The sequence below is a fragment of the Antechinus flavipes genome, chromosome 2 (assembly GCF_016432865.1).
Source record: "Antechinus flavipes isolate AdamAnt ecotype Samford, QLD, Australia chromosome 2, AdamAnt_v2, whole genome shotgun sequence".
Classification (NCBI taxonomy): domain Eukaryota; kingdom Metazoa; phylum Chordata; class Mammalia; order Dasyuromorphia; family Dasyuridae; genus Antechinus; species Antechinus flavipes.
Window position 1 is genome coordinate 542,466,523 of NC_067399.1, and position 22,581 is coordinate 542,489,103.

General features: G+C 32.3%; 1 protein-coding gene across 5 annotated transcripts in view; it reads left to right on the top strand.

Moving 5' to 3' along the window:
* Positions 1–22,581, top strand: part of CSNK1G1 (casein kinase 1 gamma 1) — a 253,246-nt gene that overhangs the window by 96,375 nt on the left and 134,290 nt on the right. For 4 of the 5 annotated variants that reach the window (XM_051980879.1, XM_051980876.1, XM_051980880.1 and 1 more), the window contains exon 2: positions 17,594–18,017. In XM_051980879.1, the coding sequence (XP_051836839.1) occupies positions 17,837–18,017 (181 nt within the window). In that variant the 5' untranslated portion in view covers positions 17,594–17,836. Of the gene's footprint in view, positions 1–6,962; positions 7,015–17,593; positions 18,018–22,581 lie in introns of those variants that run through there. The other variant, XM_051980877.1, reaches the window with a different exon arrangement.

Below are 22,581 nucleotides of genomic sequence, written 5' to 3' on the forward strand. Positions count from 1 at the left end.
CTCGTTCTTTATGCCTAGGTCATGGACCCATTTTGATCTTATTTTGGTATACGGTGTTAAGTGTGGGTCCATGCCTAATTTCTGCCATACTAATTTCCAGTTATCCCAGCAGTTTTTATCAAATAATGAATTCTTATCCCAAAAGATAGGATCTTTGGGTTTGACACACCCATTCTTTAGGATTAGATTATTTAGGTTGCAATAAATTTTTGGTCCATTTTTTCATGGCCCTTTATTATACTTAGTTTTTTATTGCATCATGATGAGAAAAAATAAGTAATGCTTCTGCCTTTCTGCATTTGATTGTGAGTTTTTTATGTAGGTGTAATGTGGTGCTGAGAAAAAGGTGTATTCCTTATCATCTCTTTTCAGTTTTCTCCAGACTTCATATCCAAATTTTCTAAAATTCTATTTATCTTCTTAACTTCTTTGTTGTTTATTTTGTAGTTAGATTTATCTAAACCTGAGAGAGAGCGGGTGAGAATCCCCTACTAGTGTAGTTTTGCTGTCTAATTCTTTTTGTAATTCACTCAACTTCTCTAAAGAGAAGTCTGGATATTCCCTCACTTGGTGCATATGTTTACTATTGATCTTAATTCATTATCTATGGTACCCTTTAGCAAGATGTAGTTTCCTTCTTTGCCTCTTTTAATTACATTTATTTATTTATTTATTTGTTGCTATGTCTGAGATTAGGATCACTATCCTGCCCCTTTTTTTTTTTTTTAACTTAAACTGAAGTAAATATATTCTCCTCCAGCCTTTTACCTTTATTCTGTGTATCTCTGTTTCAAATGTTTTCCTTGTAAACAACATATTATAAGATTCTTGCTTTTAATCCATTCTACTTCCATTTTATGGGAAATTTATCCCATTTACATTTTGAGGTAAGATTACTAGCTGTCTGTTTTTCATTATCATATTTTTTCCATTTGTATCTTTCTCTTACCTTTCATCCTTTCCCTCCTTACCAATGTTCTGCTTCTGACCCCTACCTCCCTCAATCTGTTCTCCCATCTATCAGCACCTCCCAAATTTTTCTTTTCTTTTCTCATATTTTCTTCTTCTTCTATCAGTTTTTCATCTCACCTTTTCTTTCCCCTTTTCACTTCTACTTCCTTATCAGCTAAGATAACTTTTTATACTCAGCTAAGTGTTTATTTATTGACTCTTTGAGTCAGAGCTGTTAAGATTGAGGTTCAAACAATGCTCATTTCCCTTTTTTCTTTCCCTTTACTGTAGTATGTCCTTTACATCTCTTTATATAATGAAATTTATTCTCTTGTATTTACATTTTACTCTCTTTCCAGTACAGTCCCTTTATCATACTTTAATTTCTTTTTTTGTATCATCACATCAGTCAATTTATATTGACCTTCTATAGGGACTACTTTAATTGTCCTAGGAAAGATACAGTTTTCAAAAGTTATAAGTATCATTTTCCCATATAGGGATGTAAACAGTTTAACCTTTAAATAACTTAGTTTTTCCCCATCACTGCATATTTTTTTATGTTTCTCTTGAATCTTATATTTGAAAATCAAATTTTCTGGTCAGCTTTGGGTCTTTTCATCAGAAATGATTTGAATGTCCCTTATTTCATTAAATGGCTGCCTATATTTTCCCCTGACAGATAATATTCAGTTTTCCGGGTAATTTATTCTTGGCTTTAGTCCAAGCTTCTTTGCCTTCCCAAATATCATATTTCAAGTCCTCTACTCCTTAATATAGAAGCTGCTAAGTTTTGGGTAGTCCTGAGTATGGCTCCTTGATATTTTAATTCTTTCTTTCTGGCTCCTTGAAGCATTTTCTCCTTGACCTGATAGTTCTGGAATGCAGCTATAATATTTCTTGGAGTTTTCATTTTGGTCTCTCTTTCAGGAAGTGATTGGTGGATTTTTTAAATGCCTATTTTGCCCTCTGGTTCTAAGATATCAGGAAGTTTTCTTTGATGATTTCTTGAAAGATGTTTTACAGACTCTTTTTTTTGATCATGGCTTTCAGATAGTCTAGTAATTCTTAAATCATCATTTCTGGATTTATTTTCTTTTGGTTCTTTTTCCTGAGAAATTTTACATTTTCTTCTATTTTTTTCCTTTTTTGAATTTTGTTTGACTCTTGAGATTTCGAGTCATTTGATTCTGCTTTTCTAATTTTCATTTTTAATGAATTGTTTTCTTTAGTTAGCTTTTGTATCTTCTTTTCTATTTGACCAATTCTACTTTTAAAGAAGTTGTTTTCTTAGGTAAAGTCTTTTTCCATTTCACCAAATCTATTTTTTAAGGAGGTGTTTTCTTCAGTCCGTTTTTGTGCTTCCTTTTCCAAGCTGCCACGTCTTTTTTCTTTCTATATGTTTTCCTGCTTAGTTCTCATTTATTTTCCCAATTTTTCTTCTGTTTCCCTTACTTGATTTTTAAAATCCTTTTTGAGCTTTTCCAAGAGAAACTTTTAGCCTGAGACCAATTTGTATTCCCTTTTGAGATTTCACATATAGGCATTTTGACACTGCTGTGTTCAGCTGGGTTTCTCTTCAGGTTGTTGCCATAGTAGCTTTCTATGGTCAGGACTTTTTGGTCATTTTTAAAAGTTAAGCTCTGCTTCTAGGACACAGGAGAGACTGTCCCAAGCTTCTTCTGCAAGGGGCAGAGAACCACTTTACTGGCCTTCCATGTTGGGGCTGCTGACTTTCCCATTCTGCTGGGCTTGTTTGGGTGAGTCCTGCCTGTTACTCTGTTTATAGGGATTTCAATTTTCCTTCTGCATTGATGCTAGATTCATGGCACTATGTTTGTGCTGTGCTGCCCTGGCCTTTTACCCATGTGAGACAAACCTTTCCTAAAATCCATTAAAAGTATTTTAAGTTGGAAAATTGTTTCACTCTTGTCTTTTTGTGGGTCCTGTCATTCAGGGTCTATTTAGAGATTTGATTTAATCCTCTTTCTGAAGGAAACTGGGGAGAGCTCAAGCAATTTTCCTGGCTTCTCTCTGCCATCTTGGCTCTTTCTCCTATAATATTTAATTTTCTATCCATCTTCTGTTATATTGACTGCTATCTCATCTCCAGTTCTGAGAGAAATTGAGCCTCTCATTTCACCCTTAATCTTCCATCTGGCTCTTATTTCACTACTAATGATTCTCCAGATCTCCAGATCATCATACTTATCCCCACATCCTTTTTTCTTCTCCTTCCTGAGAACTATCCCATACAATAAATAGTATTAAAAAAAAAAACCCTCAAAACTAATCAATAAATTTGAAAAAATTTGAAAACATAGGCAGTGTTTATCACTTGTTCACCTCCCACCTTTACAAAGGAGGTTAGGTAGAGATAGCCTCTCTTTTCATTTGAATTATGTTTTATATTTATAATTTCATTGTATTCACTTTTGACTTTTTGATGTGTGCTGCTTTATATTTACATTATAGTTTCTATGTACATTGGTTTTGTTTTGTATTGTTTGACTCTGCTTGGTATAGTATGCTTTACTTCATGTAGGTCTTTCCACATTTATTTATCACATTGCACAGTAGCACTCTTATTTACATTCACATAAGACATTTGTTTAGCCTATCCCCAATCAAAGGTCACCTCCAGTTTGTTTTCAGTTACAGTTTTATTGTAAATAATTTTAATTTATGTGATTTTTGTTTTTGTTTTTCATAACTCCATTATGATTTAAGTCCAATAATGGGCTCTCTGGTTCAAAGGATATATGTGTAGTACATCTCAGTCACTTTATTCCTATAATTCCAAATTGCTTTCAAAATGGTTGTATCTTTTAACAACTTTATATACAAGTAATGTCTATCTTTCTATACCCTCTCCAACATTGACTATTTTTTTTTTTTTTGTCTTATAGTTTTCCTATTATGGGGTAAAATCTGGAGAGCTTTTTTGATTTGCATTTCTCCTATTATTAGTGATTTGTAGATTTTTTTTCATGTGGTTGTAAATGTATTACCATTCTTCTTTTAGAATTATTAGTTCATATACTTTGACCACTTATGTATTGGGGAATGGTAATTAGTTTTAATGTCTTTAATAGTTGTTTAAATGACTTGACTACCAAAATCTTTAACAGAGAAATTTGATAGCAAGATTTTTTTCCATTTGACCACTTACTAATCCTGGGTTCATTAACTTTTTCTGTGTAGAGGTCATTTAGTTTAATGTAATAAAACCAGTTTTTTTTTTTTTTTTTTGGTAATTGTCCATCTCTTGTTTTATTAAAAATACATCTATCAAGAGCTGTGAGAGTTATATGATCTTACCTCTCCTCTATTTTTTTAATAGGATGATCTTTAATAGTAGTATAGGATATCCTTTAAAAATATATTGTAGAATGTGGTATTAGCAATTGTGAGAAACAATAAACAGTTAGGTTCTTATAGCAGAGGAAAACTGGAAGTTTGGAACTGGAAAATAGTCCTGAGTAGGGGAGCTAAAACTAGTTCAAATTAGGTTAAACTGGACACATTGGACTAGTAGTAAGAAAAAAAAAAAAAGAGTTGAAAATAGGACAAAGGTCATAACTTAGCTAGCATATGCATGCTTAATTGCTTCATAAATATTAACACCTCCTCCCCATAGGAGTTTAGGCTCATTTTAATGGCCATACTATGTATGTAATGGGAGGGGAATAAATTAAGAGGGATGTATGTTATATGAGGATTGAAAAAGAATGTTAACCTTATCTCTCCAGCCACTGGTGAAATGGAGGGAGGACTTTGTAGCAGGATAAAGGATAAAAGGCTATATTCTTGCTTCTGAAAATTGTGTGAACTCATCTCGAGTTTTATATCTGCTGCCTGCAGAAATGTAATAAAAGTTTATGCTGCTTCACACATCTTGATTTTGTTCATTTGGGGTTCAGAATTGTTTCTAATAGTACTAATGTAACTCTCACTTTTGCCTGATTGCTTTCCTGTTTGCTCAGCAGTTTTTGTCAAATAGTTTTTTCTTGTTTAAATTTGTTTTCTATTTTATCAAACACTTTTGTTACCGAATTCCATTTTTTCTGATCTTCCCTGGCCCAGTTTGTTCCATTGACTTCTTTATATTTTAGCCAAATACCAGATGGTTTGGATATCTGCTGTTTTGCAGTGATTTTTGAGTTTGGAAGTTGTATTCCCTATTCGTCCTTACTTTTTATCATTTTTCTGAATATTTGAGATCATTTGTTTTTCCAAGTGAATTTTGTTATTATATTACCAAATTCTATAAGGTAAGTCTTTGATAATTTTATTAATATACCATTAAAAGTGTAAATTAACTTCAGTTGTATTGCCATTTAAAAAATATTGGTATGTCCTATCTATGAACAGCTGTTTTAAGTTATTCTTTATTTCTTTAGGTAATACTGTGTGATTGAATCTGTACAAGTTTTCTGTCTGATTTGATAGGTCAGTCTCCAGATATTTTATTCATTTTGCAGTTATTTGGAATGAAATTTCCCCTTTCTAGTTTTCTATTTGGGTTTTGGTGTTAATATATGGACATGATATTGATTTTTGATTCAGCCTGTAACTTGGCTGAAGCTGTTAAATGTTTCATTAGTATTTTTGTTGTTTCCCTAGGATTTTCCAAATAAATCATCATGTCATTCAGCATGGTTTTTTAATCCCCTCTTTTCCTTTCTTTATATCTTCAATGTCTTTCTCTTTTCTTATAGCTATTGCTGGCATTTATATAAGGATATCATATGACAGTAGGAGAGAGTGCATTCTTGCTTCACTACCATATTTATTGGAAAAGGTTCTACTGTATCCCCAATGCATATGATCTTTTTCTTTTCTCTATAAATAGATGCTTTTAATGATTTTTTAAAAAGCTCCTTTGTTGTTTGTAGGGTTTTTAGTATAAAAACAAGCTGTATTTTGTCAAAGGCTTTTTCTGAATCTTTTAAGATACTCATGTGGTTTTGGATGTTTTAGATTTATTAATTTATTAATTGTTTTCCTAATGTTGAACCATGCTTGCAACGCCATATCATAAATCAACTTGGGTCATAATAAAAATTTCTTTTCTTCTTTATTTTTTCTTTCTTTTTTTTTTTTCCGGGGCAATTGAAGTTAAGTGACTTGCCTGGGGTTGCACAGCTAGGAAGTATTAAGTGTCTGAGGTTGGATTTGAATTCAGATCCTTCAGACTTGAGGACCAGCTCTCTATCCACTGTGCCATCTAGCTACCCCGACAATTTCTTATATACTATAACCTATTTGATAGGATTTTATATAAAAATTTGAAATTTAAAATACATTAATAATATCAACATGCTTTTCAATCTCTTACCTTTCCCTGGTTTAAGTATTTGAACATTGTTTATCTGATAAAAAGATTCTGGTAGTGTACTTTCTATTTTTCCAAGAATGATTTGTTTAAGTATGGGTTCTAAATGGCTTTTAAAAATTGGATAGAATTCTCCTGTGAATCTGTCAGGACCAGGGTTTTTTTTTTTTTTTTTTTTACATTTTTTATAATATATTTCCTTTTCAGCTAAATTGATTTTCCTTTTTGGAATTTCGTTATTTAAGATCTTTATCTGGTGCTCTGATAGTTTGGGTATTTTAATATATTTTTAAAATATTGTCTTTTTTGTGTTATCAGTTTTGATAACTTGTAACTGCAAAATATGTTCTGATTATTTCTTCTGGCTTTGCTCATTGTGTTCTTGATTTTTATGGTTTTTTTAAAAATCAAATTAACTAAAGATTTAAGCTTATTGGTCTTTTCAAAGAGCTAGCTTTTCATTTTATGTGGTTCTTTACAAAATCCATTTTTTGTTTCTAAAATCTCTTTCTTTACATTTTAATATCTCTTTATGCTTATTTTATTTTTTACTTTTACTTTTACCTCTTTATGCTTATTTTAGACATGTTTATTTGTTGCCTTTCTCATTTCTTAAAATGGACATTCAGTTTATTAATTCTCTCTTTTTCTGTTTTGTTAATGTTATGTTTATAGGGATGTGATTTTTCCTTGAGGACTGCTTTAGCTACATCTCAGAAATTTTGGTATGTTTCATTAGTATACTTTCCTTTCACATTTTTAATATTGTTTCTAATGATTATTTTTTCTGATTTGTTCCTTGACCTACTAATTGTTAAGTCTGTATTTGGGTGTGTGTCTTTTGTTTGTGATCTCTGAATCAATATTGCATTATGATCTATAACATATATATTCCACTATTTTTCAGTGATTTTTGATTGTTCCATTCAGTGTAGTCAGGGAAATCAATTAATGAATCTCTCAGTTAGGTCTTTATTTAGGACCTGTTGTGAATTGAGTATTCTACTTAGAGTTGAACATACAAGGATAATAATAACAACAATAATAATAATAATAAGAGCTATATTCTATTGGGGGAAACAGTATGTCCATAGAAATAAATGTACAGATAAATGCAGAATCAGTGCATGATGATTGTGAGAAGGATGACTATAGCTAGGTTGAACTTTATTTTTTTTATTTTTTATTTATTTATTTTAGGTTGAACTTTACATAGAATGCAATGCTACAAGTGAATTGTGAATAATATGCCACATACTGTGATTGGAGCTGATTATATAGATTATGAGAGGCAGCTTAAACAGTGCATTCCAGGTTTGAGGAACTATCCATGCACAGATATGGAAATAAAAGCTAGATTCTTTCATATGCGGTTCATTCACAACATTGGTTGGAATAACCTATACTATAGAAAGGGAAGTAAAGCATAATGAGAATAGAAAGATTCTTTTTCTTGATCACTACTAAGCTCTCTCCTGAAGAAAAACAATGATTTTATAAAATAAGTAATGAGATAAGAAGCCAAGTTGGTGGTGATTGGGGAGTAGGAGATGAGAAAAGGAGGGTAAGGATTAAGATGGTGATGAGATAAAGGAAAATACAATTAAAAACTTGAACATAAACTTTATGTAGGAATCATGGTTGATTCCATATCTAACTTTGTAAAAGTTAGCCGCCTTAGAGTAGAATAACCTTAAATTAAGGTTTAATCTTAAGGTTAAATTACATTTATTTAAATAAAAGTTTGAATAGATTTTCTTAAATATAGAAACATGGACTAGAACTTGATAAGAACTTAAGAGTTCATCTAATTTATTGTCTTCTTTTACACATTAGAAGTCTGAGTCTAAGGTCACAAAGTAATTAACAGAAATTGGATAGGGCATAAAGCCAGGTCTTCTCATTGTAGAATCTGCAGCATTCCTATTTTGCCACTTTGGGGTTTCTTATCTAGTGTGGGTTTTGCTATGTAAATTTAGGGTTTATTGAAATTATATCATTCCCTCCCTAATTATGCTACTGTTTATCATTTGCAGAATCTGGATGATAAGCACAATAAAATGAGTGAGGCTGTCCAAGAAATGGTTACATATTTTCCCCTTCATTTTTTCTTCTACTTAGGTCATCTGAGTATTAAAACATCTTTCAGCCTTCTTTCAAACATATCAGAGATAAAAAGAAAGTATGCTTAGATTTCTTAATGTTGATGATGATCTTAATCCCTCTATATCAGCAATTTCTAGTCTTAATTTTGTCATGGAATTATTTGGTAGTCTGCAAGGCATTTTGAAATGAATATAAAAAAACCACCACACAGTATTACATTGAAAAGGTGCTATCAAAATATTAAAAACAAAAAGGTGAGTTTAACAAGCCCAAGTTAAGAATCTTTGCTCTAAATACCATTTAACCACTCTTTTGATTATTTATATAAATGCTCTTTTAAGTAAGATAGTCAGCAGCCATTCACCCATGCTCTTTTATCATGTGGAACTCTTGCCTGCTGTTCAGTAAATTTTGTTGTTGCTCTCTTTAACATTATATTCCTAGTGAAGAACTTGGGCTTTCCAATTATCATATCATCCTGCTTTATGTTTATTGTTTATGTCTTTTACAACACATCTGGTCTGTAATTCTTTCTCATTTGAATACAAGAAGTACTATCTCATTTGTACTTCTTGACTGAGGTAGATACTTCCTTTTACAAATGAGGAAACTGAACTTGAGAGAAGATAAAGTGATTTCTCACATTTAAATTGTGGCTAAGTATTATAGTCACTTTAAAAATTATTATTATTATTATTATTATTTGGTGCTGAGGCAGTTGGGGTTAAGTGATTTGCTCAGGGTCACACAGCTAGGAAGAATTAAGTGTCTCAAGTCAAATTTGAACTCAGGTCCTTCTAATTTCAGGGCTGGTGCTCTATCCACTACATCAACTAGCTGTCCTTATCATCACTTTTCACATCCAGGTTTTTGTGTCTCCAAATCAAGTACTCCATTCGCTAGCTACATCTTGCTGTCTCCAATATATAGGTAGTTGGAATTTGCTTACGTGATTGTGAATCTCATTTAGGAGGCTTTGTAGTGACCTGTGTTTTTTGAAATTCAGAATATTATCTCTGTAGAGAGTAATGTCCAGAGGACTTAATCTAGTATAAGCAACCTCTCTTTGAATTGAACTTTACACTGGACAGCCTTCATGACAGTGCAATCAACACACATTTTGAGAATATACTTTTCAAAGGTACAAGAAGAAAAAATAATAGCCTTTTCCAAACAATGGGTGGTGGACCACATTTCTAAAGTTATATATTTTATAGGAAATAAAAAAGTTCATTGTCTTTATTCTTTTAAAAATCATTTTATTAAGTAAAGTAAAATGTCATTTTACAGTCTCTTGCACATCAAGATGTCTGCCATTCATCAATCAAAATCATAAGAATTCTTGAAAGATACCACAAAGGAATCTTTGCTGTAGATCCTCTAATCATTAAGCATTTAATGCTTAATGCTTAAGCATCTAATACTTAAGATACTTAATAAATGCTTGTTGGGTTAAATTAATATAAAACAAGTTATAAAAAAAGTATTTAGAGATAAATGTGAATTAGAAGTTCTTTTTTTGGGAGGGAATCTCCTTTTTGAGTGTGTGGTAACAGTGAAGATACATTGCTTTATCTTATTTACTTTGCTCTTTTTTTTCTTACTCTTTTGCTTCTTGCTCATTTTTCATTCTGCACAGCTCATAAGCTTTCACTATTCAATCATACATAAAACTGAAGAATAAGCATATCCTGACCACAAAGCATAATACAAAACAGTAGTCATCAGAATTATTTCATGTTCATTAAAAAATAAAAAAGAATCATTAGAACATTAGACAAAAGAGATTGAAAAATAGTGGAACTCAATAGCCTACTGCTTTAAAATTATTTAGGAAATAAATGATTTTATTTGGATTGTTTGATTAGAATGAATTATAATTATTTTCCTGTTTTAAAAAGCTTTATGCTTTTTGATTTTTGTGTTATGTTCTTATCACAGTGTAATTATCTACACTGATTCTTCCCTCATTACATAGGGTTAAGTAGAACTCAGCTGACATGTATCTAACAGCGAATGCTATAGTCTTCCTTCATAGATCCTACCTCTCTATTGAGAGAAAGTACAAAGCTTATTATCATTATCTGTTCTGTGGAATGAGGTTAATCATTACTGCTAGGTAATCTGAGGTTGGCCATATGATAGTTTTGTTTTTCATTGTATTATTGTGGTAATTATGTTTATTGCTCTTTTGATTCATTATTGTTGATTCTGTATCAGTTCACACAAGTCTTCCTATTTTTTTTCTGAATTATTCATCTCTGTTGCTTTCATTACATTTACTCACACAGTTTATTAAGCCATTTCCTAATCACTGAACTTTTACTTTGTTTACATTTTTGCTACCACAAATAATGATAAGAATATTCTTTTATATTTGGATTGTTGCTTCCTATTATTCATCTTCTTGGCATCATGTTTATACTTAAATAAGATTTGGGTGATATTTCTAAAATACTTAACTGTATTTTGAATTAATTCTCTTTTCCTTGTAAAAAACAGAAAACAAGGAAAATTCTGGACAGTTTCTAGCAGTTGGGAACTCAGAAGTTGGAATATAACTCAGTAGTTGCATTTATGAAGATCTTGGATATTGTCAAGAATGTCCTTTCAGAATGTAGTTTCGATTTTTTTTTTAAATGGAATGGTAACTAACTCTCTGATGCAGCAAGCTTCATATCATCTAGCCTGACCCAAAGTGATACTTGCTTTCTGTATTATAGCAATGCCTTAAGAGTAGTGATGAAAAGTTATTAGCATTCCATTTCTAATTAATGAACAAATATTAAGCAGTTTTTGTGTGCAAAGGCATTACTCTAGATTCTGAGAGTACAAAGACAAAAATGGAACAATTTTTGCCCTACTGGAGATTATTTTCTGTCAGGAGACATAACATGTACGTATGTAAGTATGTGTAAAACCAATGCAGGGTAATTTGGGGAGCGAGATGCTAACAGTTGAAAAGTTTTAGTAAAGCCTTCCTAAAGGAGCCGGTTTTTGAGCTGATCTTTGAAGGAAGGTAGGGATTCCTAGAGGTAGAAATGATTCTTGTAAAACTTTTTTTTTTTTTTTTTTTCTGAGGCAATTGGGGTTAAGTGACTTGCCAGGATCACATAGCTAAGAAGTGTTAAGTGTCTGAGACCAGATTTGAACTCAGGTCCTCCTGACTTCAGGACTGGTGCTCTATCCACTACATCACCTAGCTGCCCCAGTAGAAATTATTCTTAAACGATATCAACCTTTGCAAAGACACAGACTAGTGAAGGGAATGGTTTTAAATGCCAAAGGAAAATTTATTTTTGTTCCTAGACAAAATAAGGAATCATTGTAGTTTGTTGAGTAGAAAACAACTGGTTGAATACATATATAGGATAAAGGAGAACAAGGAGTGAAGGAAGACTGTGTTTGTGAACTTTGGTCACTAGAAGAATATTGAAATCTTCAAGAGAAATCAAAAAATTGGGAGTAGCAATAATTTTGGTGAAATTTGGTGAAAACAGCATGAATTCTATTTTGAATGTGTTGGGTACCTAATTATTGGCTGTCCTCTTCAAAATATTTTGCAGATAATTGGCAAATAAAGTTGGTTAATATAGGTGTGGAAGTTTTCCTCATATGGATGATTAATCCTAAAGTCTCCAAAGGAGAGAGTATAAAAAGAGAAGAGAAAGCCTTGGGAGAGTAGAGCTTTGGAGTTCTTCCATTATTAGACTATTCATAATAGGCCACTGGTTATTAAAGCCAGAGAAGGGCACTGCCTATTGTATTGAGAACTGGCCTTGATGCTCAGAAAACGGGGGTTAAATTCCTGTCTCTTGAACATATTGGCTATGTGACCCTAGTCAAATTCTTAACCTCTAGTTGCTCTTCACAATTGTCTAAGATTGTTGGTTGCAAAGAAATTGCCCACGGGCTTTTGTTGGCCAGAAATTTTTTACCTGTGAGATCTCTATACTCATGAAATCATGGGTTCATCCATTAACTTGTCTTCACTCCTATTAAAATTAGTGATGTTAATGTTTAATTTTATTTTAAAAATGGATTCAATACAGGAGTTGAAAAACAGGAGGTTTTTTTTTTTTAAATCACAACTTTGGAATGTTTAGTTGCTTTTAAATAGCATATATTTGGGACTAGTTATGGTAGGTAGTCTTAAGACTTCACTTAAAATAATGAAACCAAACTATGAAAAGCTGCCTCTGGTGATATTCTTCAAAATTATTTGATTTTCTTATCCTTTCTACTTGTTCAGCTCTTTTTTGCCTATTCTATCTCTGCCATGAAACAAGTGGATAGTTTGTCCCCTCTCACTTTCTCTTAGATAGATAATGTGATTAATGAATCAAGTTCCATAAGGTGTCTCTGCCAAGGTTTAACAAAAAAGTAGCCAAAGAAAGTTATTGCTAATTATATTAATTATTTAAATTTAATTACTTAATTATTCCTATTTCTGAAAGGATTTATTTCAATGTCATTTCCATCAATAGATTTCCTTTCCCAGAGAGTCATTTTTTTCTAACAAAAAATAAAAAACAGGAACAAAAGAAAAAACATTCAGCAAAATCAAGTCAACAAAGTCCAACATTATAGACAATGTTACTGCAGTTTACTACATTTGTAAAGAAGGGAAGGAAGGTACATTCTTATATTTCTCTTATTTCTACTTTATGTACAAGCTTGGCCATTATAATTTTATACTATTCATATAAATATGCTTGCCCATGCTACTTTATATTCTTCATACATGTGTTTGTGTGCATGCGTACACACATGCTCACACACACACAAACAATAATTGGTTTCATTCAGATAGCACAGTTTGGTTAGTCATGGATAACTTTTTTGGGTTTTGCTTTTTAAAAAAAAGTTTTTGGCACTACTATTATTGTGGTCTTCATGCAACATTTTCTCCCTCCTATTTTGACTTTCTTCAGGTATGTGCTTCAGTTAATAGTGAGATCTCTTGTGTAACATAATGTAGGTATCTTAATTAATTTTTAGCATAATTTAAAATTACATCCTGTAATAGTTCAGTGGTTTAAAAGATCTACCAGCAATGGAAATCTTGTAATAAAGTCAGGAAACAAATGGGAGAGGGGAAACTCTGAAATAAGTCTCCAATATATTATTACAATAGGATGAAAGAAAGTGATGCAAAAGCCTCAGAAGAGAAATTCTAATAAAGTAATGAGATTTGCAAAAATGATGGAACAATCATAAGAACTTCTCAGAGTTTTAATATTCTTCTAAACCCTCCTCTTCCTCCAACCTCTATCCTTATTTTCAATTATTCTTAAAGAGTTAGAGATGATCATGAAATAGAAGTACTTAAGGGAAATAGGTCCATACATAATAAAAAGACCAAATTAGGAAAAATCAGTGTTTATATTCTTCAAGGACAAGATGAGACTTTTTTTTTTTTTGGATGGAATGGAGAGAGTAGACCTCCCATCAAACAAAATAATATTTGTAAATTGTTTAGCCTAGTACCTAGCACATAATATTGTTGGTGTTTAGTTGTATGCTACTCTTTGTTATCCCAATTTGGAGTTTTCTTGGCAAAGATATTAGATTGGTTTGCCATTTCCTTCTGCTGATCATTTACAGTTAAAAGAAGTGGGGCAAGCAAGGTTAAGTGACTTTCCCAGCACCACACAGCTAGCAAGCATCTGAAGTTGTATTTGAACTTCACCATTGAGCTACCCTTTTCTAAGTATTATATAAATACTTTCTTTCCTCTTTCAATTTATATAGAGGTCACTAAAAGGAGGTACTGTTATGAAGACTATTATATCATAATGAATTATGAATATGAATAATTCAGAAAACCACTGGAAGACTTATGAACTGATTCAGAGAACTAATAGAACAATATACACAAATTATTGTTAGAATGTAAATTAAGACAATGCTAGAAAATAACAATTCAGGCCAAATAGAGCGGCCAATGTTGTTTCCAGGTTGCTGATTCTAAAACATAGTTTCTTCCTTTGTGATAAGAAATATTGAATTGTAGAAATAAAAAATTACATATAGTATTTCAAATATAATCTCCACATTAGATTGTTCTATTTATAATTTTTTGAGAGAAGGTAATACAGTGATGGCTATTTATTGGGAATTGATTGTTGTTATCTATAAAATGTAGCAATTATGAAAAAAATGACTAAACAAACGAGAGATTTTAATCTTTTAACTCAGTCAACAGTCTTGCCTCCTGTGGATCAAAATATTTCACATTGGTCCTTTATGTAGAACTGAAAATTTTTCTAATAAATATAACATGACATTGTCATACTAACTTGGTTCATATTTGAATGATAGTCAAGTCAGCAAGCATCTCTTAAGTGACTTGTGCTCTAGGTTCTGTGTAGAGCACGGGGGATACAAAGAATAGGAAACAAACAGCTTCTGCTCTCAAGAAGTTTACTGTCTGATGGAGGACTTGATGTGTGTGTGTGTGTGTGTGTGTGTGTGTGTGTGTGTGTGTGTGTGTATACGTATATGTAAAATCCATACAGGATAAATTCTAAATAATCTCAGAGGGAAAGTGGTAACATTAAAGAAGATCAGGAAAGACTTCTTACAGAAGATCTTTGGCTGGGACTTGAAGGAAACCAGGAAAGACAGGAAAAAGAGGTGAGGAAGAAAAGACTTCCTGACATGAAGGGAAAGCTGGGGAAAATGCTCACAATTGAGAATTTGGAATAATTTGTGGGAGGAACAGGAAGAATAACAGAATTAAGCAAGCGGTAAGCCAATTGGAAAAGTAAGGGGCAATTTTATGAAATTTTTTACTTTTACTTTAAAAAATAATTTGTATGTTTTAGGTCCAAATACTTTTTAAAAATCTTGATTATCCTGTTTTATCTTCTGTATTGAAAGTTAGTCTGTGGGACAGCTAGATAGTGCAGTGGATAGAGCACTGGCCCTGGAGTCAGGAGGAGACCTAAGTTCAAATCTGGCCTCAGACACTAAGTGTTTGTATGGTTCTAGGCAAGTCATATAACCCCAATTGCCTATTCTCTCCACCTCCTCCCTCCCCCTCCCCAAAAGTTAATCAGGAATATGTATACTGCTTTCAGAAAACACTTTTATTCAGTCTTTACATAATCTTTCTTCAACTGAAAAGAAGTTAATTTCCTTCTTTATACTTCTGAGTGATTTGCCCAGGGCCATATAAGTAGAAAATGATGGAAAGAACTGGAAATTGAGGGAATGCCCATCAATTGGGGAATGGCTGAACAAGTTGTGATATATGAATGTAATGGAAATGATAAACAGGCAGATATCAGAAAAACTGGGAAGATGTAACATGAACTCATGCTGAGTGAAGTGAGCAGGACTAGGAGAACATTGTACACAGTAATAGTAATACTGTGTGGTGATCACCTTTGGTAGACTTAGCTCTTCTCAGTAATACAGTGATCTAAGAGAGTCCTAAAAAGAGTTAGGATGGAAAATTATGTCCACATCCAGAAAAGGAATTATGGAATCTGAATGCATATTGAAACATATAGTTTTTGGGTTTTTTTGTTAGACTTCTGTTGTCTGTAGGAATTATTTAATTTAAGATCTATCTTTAAATTCTACCATTTAGAATTCTACAATAAAAGATTTTACTCCTTATTGTTAAATCTCAATGTAAAAAACAAAACAAAACAAAAAAAACTTAGGGCAATAGTTTTATAAGGTGGTCTTGCTTTTCTACAGAAAAAAAAAATGGGAGCAAAAAAATCAGTACAACTGATCAGTTCATTGAAAAATCTGGAAACATGTACAATTTGTAATGCCGGGGTGAGGGTGGGGGCCCACAAAGGAAAGTGATTGGAGGTACTTTCTTATATTTCTTAGAGTAATGTTTGATGTTTATAGTTTTGTTACCTTTACTTTTGATATTTTTTGGAAGTTAACTGTTTTTCCATCATACATATTGTCCTTTTATGGTTTGTAACCTTAATACCAAAATTTACAGTTTTCTATCTAGCACCATGGCCTACTGGTTCATCATCCTCTTCTATTGTCTTGGCTACACTCCATTCACTTAATAGATTGTCAGTACTTTTGATCTCAGCATCATGTGTGATGGTTCTCCTTCCATAATCCAAGTTCTGACTTGGTGTTGGGGATATAAATATACAAAAAAAATAGGTGTTTGTACTCAAAGAGTTTGTTTTTTGGTTTTGCAGAAAGAACGTATATGTTTTTAAAAAAAAATTCAGCAATGTAAAATACTATAAGTATAAACGTAATGCAGGCAGTAAGTTTCCAGATTTTTAAAAGAACAAAGGAAAACTCTGGGCTTAAGTATTCAGCAAAGTTTTAGGGAGGAGTTAGAAATTGGGCTGGGCCTTAAAAAATGGTAAGACATAGGAAAGTAGAGATGTGAATAGTGTGCATGAAAACCTGGGAGAAGGAAGTGAGAGTTACCTGAATTATCAAAAGATTTCATATGAAAACTGTTGGAATTATCAAGTGCTATGGTTAATCTCACATAACTAGCTTGAGATATTTGTCTTTCTCAAATGGTGTAACACTCGCTATCTCTCTGTTTCATTGGAATTTTTTCCTTTTCAGTTATATTTTCATCTTGGAATTTAGCAGGTAGATGTTTGGTATATAGTAATCTTGATTACATCATTTTTCTGTCATATTTAGCTCATGAAGAAAACCAAACCAGAATTTTAGTTTTCTGTTTTTATTCTTGAACTTATTTGCCATTCAGCAAGGTTTCAGCTAGTCACTTTCAAAATTATTCTTCCTCATATTTCAAATTAGTGTTTAAGGCAGAATTAGCTCTGACTAAATTAAAATAATTGCTTCATTGCTGACCAGTTCTTCACATTTTAAAATAGGAAACTACAGTTTGATTTGGCTTCTTTTTACCGTCTTCTACATTGATTTATAGACCAAAAGCTTTTTTTTTTCTTAGTAGAAATATATTTTAAAAAATAATAATTTTATTTTAAAGTCTTTTATGCCTCTAGTATAATGGATTACCATATTCAGTACTCTACTGAATTCATAGGTGAAATAATTGGATAAAAAATCAGTACATATGAACAGATGTTGCAAAATATCAAACAAAAGTCCCCTTGAAAATCTGTTTATTTTATGCAGTTTGAGATATTATCCTTTCTAATCTGTAAGTTTTCTTTTTATGTTTTTGAAATTCATTTTTTCTCTTTTTTCTTCTAGGTTTCAAAATATCTTCCTTTGCTTGTAAGTCCTTCAGACTGCTTGTCCTCCAGGAACTAATCAATGGATTTTTATCATCTGAATGTACATTAGGAGCGTGAATATGGTGCCAAAAGACCTTCTTCCACTTCTCTGACTATGGTCCAAGCTTGATTCAGTAATTCATTTGGATATATTTCTGTTTTAAAAAGAGAAGTATACATTGTTGCCATTCACTTGGCAGAAAGACTACATTGTAAGATCATGGACCATACTAATAGGGAAAAAGATGAAAGACAACGTACAAGTAAACCCATGGCACAAAGGAGCGGACATCCTTCTCGACCATCTAGTTCCACTTCATCATCTGGGGTTCTCATGGTGGGACCCAACTTCAGGGTTGGCAAGAAGATAGGGTGTGGGAACTTTGGAGAGCTCAGATTAGGTAAGAGATGGTTTATTCCAGGGGCTTTTAATTAATAACCATTAACTTTAATTAGCTTTGGGTAAGACAATTATTTACAAATAAGTGAGAGGCTACTGTTTTGTTTTCATTTTTTTTTTTTAATAGCTAGGACTTATGGTATGAGTTATTACCAATCAGAACCCCTCGCCAAAAGTGATTGTTTTTTGTTGATTCATGAGCGCAATCTTTGGAGTTTTTTTAAAAATTTTTTTCTGGAAGTTTTAAAGATAGGAGTTGTTCTGAAATTCTAGAGGTAGAATCAAAAAAAAATGTTTCATCTGCTTCATTGAGATTTAACTTTAGAGTAGAAGCTGAGTGATAGTCATTGCAGTTACACACTGTGTGATTAGTTTATTGACTGTGTAACCTAAAACTTATGTCTCTTTAGATAATTTGGAGGATAAAGGAAAAAATGCTTTGCATACCTGGGTACCAAAGAATAGCCTAGGAAACTGGAGATAGCCTTTGCTACATTGAAATGTCCTTTTCCTATTGGCTTTTAGAATTAATCTTGATGTTGTGAGAGATAATGAAGGTTAGCTATACTAAAATTTCTTCTAGAAAACCTGTAAGAGCTAAGAAGTGTGGTATAAAGAAGACTGACAAGAGGGTGAAAGGAGAGAAGGTAGAGAAGCATTACTTCTTTTCTTGGGAAACTCTAAGAATCTTGTAAGAAGAGTTGACAAAGGGTCCTTGTCCTGTAGAAATCATCAGGGAAATAGCACTTAGACAAAGATTATTGGTACCACTAGGAAACGTTGATTTCCGAGGAATGAACTTATTCTCACCAGTGGCGAGTTGGCAACCTGGAATTTTAAGACTTCTCAGATAATGAAAGACTTTTTTTTCCCTTATGTTGAGTTTATGGGTGTTAGGATTAACAAAATTTGCCAAAACTTTTGTAAATGATGAGAATGTGAGTTAGGTGTTTAATTTACACTGCTTGACTTCTCAGCAACTGTTGAGTTGCTTTAACAACTAGTTTTGTGAATATTTGTTTATATAACATTGACTGTTCTAACATCACAGAGGCACATGAATTAAACTGACAACAGAAACATCCATGAAAACACTGCTTGTAGTAGCTATTTTTAATGAAAATAAATCTGTACAAATCTTCAACCTATCTAAAATTGTTTCTTCAAAACTCATTTGAAAATGAAAGTAAGTATAGTCCCTGAGAATCCATTTGGTTTAATCATATATAGATTGTTTTTTAACATATATACATATGAATGTGTAAAATTCATTCAAATCAGTGGATAAAGTTAGAAATATTTGTTTTTCACAGTAGTTAAGTATTTGTAAATCTTTAATGTTTCATAATCTGTGAATAATGATATTTTGATAATCCTTATCTTGATCTGTCCTATGAGAATGAAACTCAGTTTCCTTAAAAATAATACAGTTCTTTTGAGCTGGTAAAGTTCTCACCATCTTCTATCTCATTTATTTATTATAATATATGGCAGTGCTCTTTATTAGATGCATATTAGATTCTAGGATAGGAGGTTATGTAATTATTTTTCTTCTTTTTTAGTTTATAAAAATAGTGAACACTGGACTGAACAGGGGTGTATGATACTGTTGGAGTACCACTGAGATTCAGTGGGAAAACTGTAGTTTAGTTATAAATATAGGCGATCCAAATAGAAAGGAAGGGAAATAAAGGCATAAAATAATTGTTACCCATAGGTTTCAATTTATAATCAGTTTTTCACCCCAAGGATGATAGGTAGATTGCCAAACAAAGAAGCAGGAAGTAATAAGTAGCCAAACAAAGAAGCAGGAAGTAATAAGTAGCATGTTCTGTTCCTTGGCTTTCTGTTGTTGTACTTATAAGCCCCATACTATCATCATTTTTATTTTGGGCATTAATGTCTAGAAGTTTGGACATAATGTAAACATTTTAGAGACTTAATTTGCAAACCTTTGCTTAATTATCAGAATTAAGAGATCAGTTGCAAATTGCTTCCTTTATTTTTTTTTTCTGACAGTTTGGAACATTATATAGTTAAAAGGAGTTATCAAGGATGTCCTCAGAGATTTCGTGCAAAGCAAGTCACTTTTGAGATATGTATGTGATTATTGCCTATAAGCATATGAGATTATAAAATCCAAGGATAGGAAAATTGTTGAGACTGGCATCAAGGATATAGCCACAGGTAATAGCACTAAATATATAATGAAGGATTTGGGAATAAAAGCACTTCTCAATTCTATTGGTATTTTAAATAATTCCAACAGGAAATGATTGATGCCCAGGGTCTTGAATCATTTAAAACAGAGAAGACCAGAGTATTCAAGGACATGCTGCTCTTCTTACATTTTGGCTAACAGCCCAAACCCATAAAGATATTTATATAGACAAACCTTACATTAGCATTAATAATACTAGTGTTATTTGGATTTATGCAACTCATTGCCTCAGAGGAGATCAGATGTCTTATAGAATAATAATAGGTTATTTTAGAAATCTCATTCTTTATTATCCTTGTAAAAAATTGAATATAGAGATTGTATCATGTAGTAATTTGTTGATAAGCACTGTGTAACTCATTCTTGTGTTCCCACTTTGAATAGTAATTCATATTCCTGTTGATGAAATTTTGTATGCAAAGCTACCTTTTTTTTTTTTTTTTGATAACTAAACCCTACTTTGATAATCAAACCCAGACTTTCAGTCTGAACACAACCTGAAGTATGTACTACTAATTTATTGCTTGCCAAACTAGGAGATGAAATGAAAGCAATAATTATATTGGTGATAAATTTCACACCCTTGGACTTCCATGTGAGAGTATCATAAGAAAGTACAGACAATAAAGGAATTTCTAAAAAGTAGTAATGATGTATTGACAGTGTTGGATAAATTAAATTCAGATAAAGAAGAATAGAAACTTAGGCTGGGACTCTAATACTCCCTCAAACTTCCTTGCTAATGAAGATGATAATTATTTTACTTTATATTTATACTAGTTATGCTAATTTCTCAAGGGCCATGATATGTATTTCCTCATTATGATTTTTTTTTCTATAATGTCACTTGAAAGCAAGGTGATTTACCAAGTGTTAAGAGTTACTTAGGATCGAAATTCTGGTCTCTGTTTCATCATTAAATATCTTAATAATAATTTATGAGGTCATCCAAAAATCTTCTCTTCATGGATTCCAAATTGTGTGAGTGAAACATGGGATTTTAACTCTGAAGAGTTAAGGCTTTTGGAAGCAAGCAGTCTCAATACCTGTTTGGAATAGAAAAGAAGAGAAAGTTGATATTTTTTTGGTAGGGTGGAGAGAAGGCAATCAGGATTAAGTGACTTGCCCAGAGTCACACAGCTAGTTAGTGTCTGAAGCTGAATTTGAGCTCAGGTCTTCTGTATTCAAGGGCCAGTATTCTATCACTGTGCCATCTAGTTGTCATTAGAACATTATGCATTGGTAGTTTATTCTTGCTTTGGGGGATTGGTACTGAATTTATCATGCGTCAAGTATTTTAAGAGGATCTGTTACCTTGCTTTACCTTGAAATGTATCTAAACTCATCTGAGTAACCTAAGCTCCCAAACTCAGTGTTATCCTCTACTCTTCAGGTTCATTCTGTATTTCATTCTCACTCCAATCTGCTACTGAGGGCTTTCTATTTTGCCTTTCCATAATCTCTCTTCTATGCCCCCTTCTGTCCTGAAAAATGCCATCACTGTGGTACAAATCTTCATCATCTCATACCTGTACTGCTGCAGTAGTTACTTCCTTATTATCTAATCCATCCTACAGCTACCAAAAGGATCTTCCTAAAGTACTGTTCTGACCATGTTACCCTCTTACTCATTAAACTCCAGTCGATGTCTCTTAACCTCCAGGATCAAATGTAAAATCTTCTGTTTGGCATTTAAAATCCTTCAAAATCTGATTTCTTCTTGCCTTTCCAGTCTTTTTTATATTTTATTCTTCTGTACATGCTTTATGATTTAGCCAAACTTGCCTTCTTGCTGCTCTTCAAATACAGTATTCCTTTCCTGACTCTGTCTTTTCAATGGCTGTCTCCATGCCTAAAATGCCCTCTGTATTCTTATCTACCCTGGTTTCCTTAAAGACTCCCCTCATAATCTACCTTCTATAGGAAACTTCCCCCCTTTCCTTCTAGTGCCTTTCCTCTGAGAATATCTTTCATTCTGTATATGTCTTGTAAATCTCTGCATATATTTTGCTTTTTGTCTCTCACATTAAAATGTCAATTTAGGTACTGTTTTTGCCCTTTTTTCTTTTGCTAGAACTTACCCCTATGCTTGGCACATGATAAGCATGTAAGCACTGTTTCATCATAAATTCTTCAGAATTGTCTTGGATCATTGTAAAATGAGGGGAAAAAAAACCAAAATGCCTTGTTATCTATTCAAAGGATATATTAATACTTGTACAAATAGCTCCCTAAAAAAGTTTGCCTGAATTTATTTTTATTTAAAAAAATTATATTGATATCTTTATGTATTACCTTCTTCTTCCCAATATATCCTTTTCCCTTCTCTAAACAGACATCCATT